The 7,440-nt window shown below is 45.1% G+C and overlaps 1 protein-coding gene across 1 annotated transcript in view; it reads right to left on the reverse strand.

The window, feature by feature from the left end:
• Positions 1-2,759, reverse strand: part of SULT2A1 (sulfotransferase family, cytosolic, 2A, dehydroepiandrosterone (DHEA)-preferring, member 1) — a 44,691-nt gene extending 41,932 nt beyond the window's left edge. Inside the window, exon 1 of the mRNA XM_008592023.1 lies at positions 2,624-2,759. Within this exon, the coding sequence (XP_008590245.1) occupies positions 2,624-2,759 (136 nt within the window). The remainder of the gene's footprint in view (positions 1-2,623) is intronic.
• Positions 2,760-7,440: the final 4,681 nt, after the last annotated feature.

Here is a 7,440-nt window from a genome sequence, read left to right on the forward strand (position 1 = left end):
TGGAGAGATGCTGGGAAATAACTGGGTGCAGAGACATGAGGAATAATTGCAATTTGTGGTAATGGGCATGCTGGTGGTATTGATCTGATCACATCTTGGGCACAGGTGCTGACAGTCAGCTTTGTACCCCATGAATATACATAATCAATAAAAAAAAAAATCATGGCATTCCTTGAAGCAGTTAATTCTTTTTTTTTTTTTCCTTTTTGTCTTTTTAACTGATCAGTAATGGGATTGCAACCCTCGGTGTTGCGCCCGCACCGCACTCAGCCAGTGAGCGGGAACCGGTCTCTACATGGGATCCGAACCCTTGGCGGGAGTGCCGCCACGCTCCCAAGCGGCGCACTCTCCAGTGCGCCACCGGGCCGGCCCGAAGCAGTTAATTCTGATAGAATAAAATGTCTGGTTGATAATGATGATTATATTAATGTGATAATTTTTAAACAATGCTAAGAATATTTGTTTATTTTGTTGTGGCACACATCTTTCAAATTTACTTTCCAAATTTAAATGTGCTATTTTTTTTGTGGTAGAGACATCGGTTTATTAGACTTACAGTTGGTGCTGATGGTGGCTGGCCAGCTAGAAATCCACGCAGCCACGGGCTACATACAACAGTTATGTAGTAATCAGATCAAAATAGAGGTGTAAGTCATTTGCATGCTGGTGTGCCCCTCACCCAACTCAGAGCTTGCAGGAGATCTGACTGAGTATATAAGTTAACTTACTTGCTGCCTTCTTGGAGCCAGAGTAGTTAACATGAGTGTACTAACTCCATTTACATGCTAATTAATCTACTCAGGGTTCCAGCTTCCTACAGTTCCCCATTTGTCTTAAAGGAGACGTGCCTTTCCCTGGGTAAACTACCTTGGCCAGGGGTAGTATCCATTTAAAGTCTAGATTATGAAATAAAAACCAGACTGCAAGTATTTCTGGAGTATTCTGATTATGTCAATGAGACTAAAAGACTACTGTAGATTCCGGTTGAAACTTTTAAATCTCCAAGGCATTTCCAGATTCATTATGTCAAATATAGACATTAAACACGTATTCATTAAATGATGGTGTTCATATCTAAATATCAGTAACAGGATAATTATAAAACAAACCGCTTGGTTCCTCAGATATGCTACCCACTTGCCTGCTTTGGTGTCTACTCACCATATTTGTACCCGGTGTCCTCTCCCAGCTAAGCTTATCCTTCACGGCCCACTCAGTTACCAACACTTGTATTACTCTTTCTGTAATTTCCTTCCGTGGAGTTAATTGTTTCTGTTACTCTGCTTCTGTAAAACCTCGTATTTAACCTCTGTTACAAGGCATTTTACAAGGCATTATAATTTTCGTAGGTATTTGCCAAAGACTTTATATTTCTTGAAGAAAAGGTCTAATGCTGACAGATTTTTGTATCCCCAGCACAAAGCATATAACCTGACACACCCGATTCCTATTACAAGCCTCATGCCAGCTTAACATCAGCACAGCCAGGTTAAGCAACTTTCCCCCTTCTCCCCCTCCTCTTTCCCTTTTCTGCTCCAGGGGCTGAGATTCCTCTCCTGGGAAGGGGTAAACATTACTGTTACCATCAAGGGAATGTCTTGTGGGTTGTGTCTAGCAGGCTTCTGGCTGGAATACTGTGCAGTGAGATAGTGGCTCATCGGGACCCTATGACTTCACCTACGAGATGCTACCCTATGACTTCACCTACTAGTCCCATAGACCACAGGGACTACGTCATCTTACATACCACTGATTTCAAAATTGCCTATTCCTTGGAACCCTCCCTAAAATTCTTATAACCCCCCTACTTTCTTTAGATGGGGGGAACTGATCTGGCCCAGCCTCCCCTCCACATTAGTGGAACAAAGCTTTTTGGCTGAAATGGCGCCTAGCTTGGGTCTCTCTCTCTTCTCCATCTCACTGAACCTAACATTTATCTCATATGTATTTGCCGAATGAGCGAGTACGCCATCAGGCAAGAGAGTTGTCTAATCTCAAATTTAAGACCAGAATGAATGATCATGCTGTGACTTAGAAAGTTGTTAAACTAAATACTGACAAGCCACATGGGATCATTTTGCTGGATGATGTTTCTCATCTGTTTGTGGATGTTTTCTATGTGAACCAATTGACCTGCACTGCAAATAAAGTTAGTAATTCTCGCTCTGTTTTTCTTATATGCAACACATTCCTGTGCTGCCTGACAAGCATAGGAAATATCAGGTCTGCCGCTTTCTCCAAACTCCTGAAGATAATTTAGTGTATAGCATCATGCATTTTAGAGTTATAAGGTCACTGATTTAAAACCCAGAATACATCCGGCCCAGCTGCTACCAAGCCACCACCAGAAGCTTCCTGCCCTCACCCCGCCCCTCCTGAGCTGGAGAGGGGACCTAGGACCTGATGGGGGTGGGACTGAGGGCCTCAGCCATGCGCCCTGCCCTCCCCCACCCCCCATCCAGCCCAGCTTTGACCAACCTGTTGCAGGAAGTACCTTGGGCTCCTGAGTTGGGGTGGGCCTGGTGCCCCCCACCGCACCCCTCCCACTGCTCTGCAACAGCATCTACTGAATGAATGAGGAACATAGTCACGGCCTTCTCGGTTCACCGTCATGTCTTCTTACCTGATTTGGGGTAAGTCACTATTACTACATCGTCATCCTTCATCACAAACTCATCGCGTACTTCTCTAATTCTTTCAGGTTTGTAACTCCGTTTAGGGAAAGCTATCCCTTCAAACCACAAATAGTCTTCTGACATGATGAACTCTCTGAGCCTGGTGTTAGGGCTTCAACTCTAGCCTCTGCCAGAGGTGGTGGCAGCTGCCGGGGGATCACAGTTTATAGTGGAGACAAAACAATCATTAATCTCTTATCAGTTTGTTGTGAAATTTACTGACTCATAAAGAGAGGTAGACATTGGAACTGATAATCAAAAGGTTGATGATATTGAGCAATTATGAACTGATTCAAAGAACGTTCTGGGGGTCATCATGGGAGGAAACCAGAAATCCAGTAACAAGCACAAGGACATAGAAAAATTTTATTAATAAGTCTTATTTTGAAACAGTTTTAGATTTATAGAAAATTTGCAGAGAGTACAGAGAGTTTCCATAGTCCATACCTTGTTCATATTTACTTAGTTTTATACCTAAGTCCTTTATTTTGCCCCAGGATCCCATCCAGAGTAACACATTGAGGATCACTGTAGTCTGGTACACAGTGTGAACTCAGGCTGGAGTTGCTCCCAAACTGGCAGCAAGGGATTTTCACTAAGGGAGCCCCTGAAACCTTATCGAAGTGGGGTTGGTTGGGATTCCAATGAAAGAAGCACTAAACACCAGGGTGATCAGTCCAAAGCATTTATTTTGGGAGTTTACTTGAGAGTGGGCTGCAGTGACCCTGAGATGGACAGAGACAGAAAGGAATGTTCTACCTAGGTATGTCCTCAGCAAGGAGATAGGGTATGACATTTGCATGAGGGTACAAGAAATTTGGTTCAGTGCCAGGGCCAGTTTCTTTCAGTGTTTTGAGTAACAACCCTTTGTCAGTTCATGGGAATGTTCAAGGTCCTGGTTTGGCTCAAGCCTGCAGGGTAAAACATGCAGTTGGCCAAGTCACAGAGATGTCAAGGCACCTTGTGTGTCTCAATCAGGACAACAGAAAAAGCAGGGGGACCTTGTGGATTCTACAATTCACCCCCCTGACCAGCTCTTATAATCTCACAAGCTCGCCCTTTCCACGATGTTCCCTGAGCTGACAGGAAAGGGTGGGATTGCCTACAAAGCCCTTTTCCCTAACTTTATGAAAACCCCACATGAGCAGTAAGCACATGTGCACATTATAAGACCTATAATCACGATTTCTAACAGGCTTATTATTAAAGCTTTCCACCAAGGACCCCATTCCTAAAACTATGATTTTGTTGTAGACCACCAGGAGTCACCCATCATGTGGTCGACCAACTGCAATTGCTTTAATAGATGAAGGAGAGAGATTGACTAACTTTAGCTTCTTTTTCTGGAATGTACACAAAATATTCAGTTTTCTAAAAGGGCACTGGCTCTCCTTGTGCAGCTGTCAGCGTGTCTAGAGCAACTCAATTCAGTGGGACCTTGTCCTTCATCGTGGCCGTTTCAACATTCCAAGCCTCCAAACCATGCTCGGTGTTATTCAAATCTGTGGAGACAAATTTTTGAAGGGCTTTCACTTGTTGCATGATATTAATAGAGCTTCCAGAGGCACAAATACAGTCAAGTGGTCCTGAAGTACTTGAATTCCTTTTCCTTCCTTTGTTTTAATTTCTCAGTTAATACTTGCCTGTATGCGAAAAGTACCTAGAGTTGTGTTCTAAAATGCAGCTTGAGTTCTGTAGCTCTGCAGTCAGCACTCAGTCTTCCTGTGTGAGTCAAGGGACTTAGCTAAAACCACAGCCTGCCAACAGTTTCCTGTATAGGTGAGAGACCAACTTGCTTTCCAGCTGGCATTGCAGTAACCACCTCCAACCACATCCCCTGTCTCTGTAAAGCCCACTACCCAAAGTCAAACCACCTGCTAAAGACCCCCAGTTTAGGGGATTCTGCCTGGATACAGCCAAAAGAGCCAATAGAAACGCTTGCTTCTTTGTTCTCTCTGCATTCAATGCCCAGATATTTGGAATGCAAGTCTACCTGGGGCTGCTGGCATAATAAATCATTGACTTCTCCTTCTCTCTGAGTGACTGTGTCTCCTTGGCGACTCCTTTCTGTAACAATCCCATCGAGAATAAATGAACCTGCTCTACTGACCTCTGCAGATGAGCTCGTTGATGGTGTAGAGATTCTGGATGCACCCAAGAAAAGCCAAGGGCACACAGTCCAAGCAACCCCAGGGGAAATCAGGGCAGAAGTTCTGGCATAGGGCAGTTATAAGGAGCCCTAGATACCTGGTGTCTTTAGAGTTGCTCCTTTGTTCCCAACAGACTGTCCCAACCCAGGAGAACATCTTTGCTGTAGGGGTGAGCTACTCAAAGCCAGAATGATCCCCACTGCCAGGATGCGGTGGTCTTCAGGTCAGTTCTTGCTTTGGTGGTTGTTTTCCTGCTGGACTCGTTTAGGGAAAAAGTTACATCGTGTCCAGGGTTGCTCATTGTTACAGCCCACTCACGCTTGCACAGAGATCCAGTCTTTGCCCAGTAGTGGTTCAGTCCACCGTGGAGTTCCTCCTTGGCTACTCAGTGTCATAAGACTGCACACCCAGCAGTTAGATTGGCTTTGCATATGGGCTGTGTGATGGGCCCAGACCAGGAAGACATTTTCCGTGGATATCCATGCACTAGTGGGGATGATATAACTGCAAAGAAGAAGGCAGCTCAAACTAACAGCGGAAAGACAACAATTTATTAGGAACACACAGGAGGAGGTGTTTCCTGTCCCTCTTGTATAATAAAACTGGTATTAGACCTCTCCCCACTCCTCCACAGTAATCTTGGGGTCCCTGAAAATCTTGCAGGTGAGCTATACCAGAACTTCCATCCCATGGTGGGAGGCCTTGTAGACTCCATGGTGACAGGGCTGGGTGAAATCTACTGCAAAAATGCCACCGCAGTGCCCATCAGGATGGGGGCACTGCCTGCCTATCGCCAGTGCATCTCCTTGGCCCTTCATTGACAAGCAAGGTGAGGGTCAGGTCTGGGGTGGTGGTGGCGTCCTGCCTCAGGAGAAGAAGGACACTGACACTTTCCATCCCAGATCCCATCTCAAACTTCCTTGTCCAGGCGTTATGGGACAGGAGGAATGCACAATCAGAACATCCCATGTGGGACTGAGTTCTAGGCTTAGGGCAGTGTCTGATATTTCCCACACCCACATGGCTTGCGCTGGGCTCTTGACATCTACCAGACATTCATAAGCAGAATTTCCTCCCATAATTGGGGTCTCATTCAAGGTAGGTACAGCTTCCATGAAAACCACAGTCTGATTTCTCAATGAGGGGAGTCCTGTCAAGAGCTTGATTTGTTCCTTTAAGAGGCCATTTTCTCTCATATCTATAAGTCCTTTTCTCTGTGGGTTGTAGGGCAGAAAACATTGCCATGTAATGCCCTCTCTTTTTTGCCCAATTTGTTTTGTTTCGTTTTGGTGGCTGGCTGGTATGGAGGTTTTTGCCCAATTTTGGATTAGGGGACGTGTGAACTGTGTTTCCTGATAACAGGTAATGGTGTTTTGGTTACCAGACATAATTGCAAGCATTGCAGCCCTACAAAGGTTTGTATTTTTTAAAAAAACTGTTTGGGGCTGTTGGTACGACTGTCTTGTCAGTCACTGCCATCTGCAAAACCTAGGCCTGCCCTGACCAGACCATGTCCAGGAGTTTTCCAGTGCCTCTGGTCCCTGGACTTTCTGCAGGTTGCCAGGCCATTCTCAATGGCAGATGCTCTAGGACTTCCTGGGTAGGTTTCTGCAAGAGACTTAAATCTGGGGAGGTTAGCAGAATATCATCCACACAATGTCCCCAGTAAATACTGGGCATATGACCTAAGATGGCCAGGTCTCTAGCCACCAGACCATGGCAAATAGTGGGGCTACGTAAGTACCACTGGGGGAACAACTGAAAGGTCCACAGTTGGCCTTCCCAGGTGAAGGCAAACATGTCCTGAGACTTTGAATTTAAGAGTATCTGCAGAAAGCATTTGCTAAGTCCAGGACCCATTTGGAACGGCAGCCATGTATGGCTAGCATCACCTTACTCAGTTCCCAGTAATCAACTGTCATCTTCCAGGGGTCATCAGACTTTCTCCCCAGCCATGTGGGGCTGTGGTACGGGCTCTGTGTGGAATGCACAGTCCTCATTCTCTCCAGCTCCTGAAGAGCGACTATTACCTTTTTTATGCCCTTCTGGAGGATGGTAATGTCTGATTCACACGCCCATTCCGGATGGCTGGCACCACTGGCTACCGTTTGGCTTTCTTTCAGAGCATGGTTTTTGTCATGCTCACCCAGAGAAAGAGTTTGCCTACAGTTGTTCTAGGGTAGTTCTTAGGAAAGTATCTATCTCCAAAATGTTTCTTGGGATTGGGGAAATGTAAACCCACTAGAGCCTAAACTCTTTGCTTATTTTAAAATTTATTTTAATTTCTGCACTGTAATTCTACATACTTACGGGGTATAATCTGATATTTTGATACATATATATGTTGTATAGTAGTCGGGTCAGGGTAGTTAGTGTATCAGTCACCTCATAACAGTGGTCGCATTTATCCTTTCTTTGTGCTGGAAACATTCAGAAGCCTCTCCTCCTAGCGATGACGTAACATACAAAACTTAACTGTTAACTGTACTCAGTCTACTGTGCACAGAACATCAGAGTTTACTCCTCTTCTCTAATCGTAATTTTGTACCCTTTGGACAGCCTCTCCCTGTTTAATATCGACGTTCCCCCCTTGGATTCCACATATTAATGAGGTC

This window comes from Galeopterus variegatus, unplaced genomic scaffold (genome assembly GCF_000696425.1).
Source record: "Galeopterus variegatus unplaced genomic scaffold, G_variegatus-3.0.2 Scaffold7508, whole genome shotgun sequence".
In the NCBI taxonomy this organism is placed as follows: domain Eukaryota; kingdom Metazoa; phylum Chordata; class Mammalia; order Dermoptera; family Cynocephalidae; genus Galeopterus; species Galeopterus variegatus.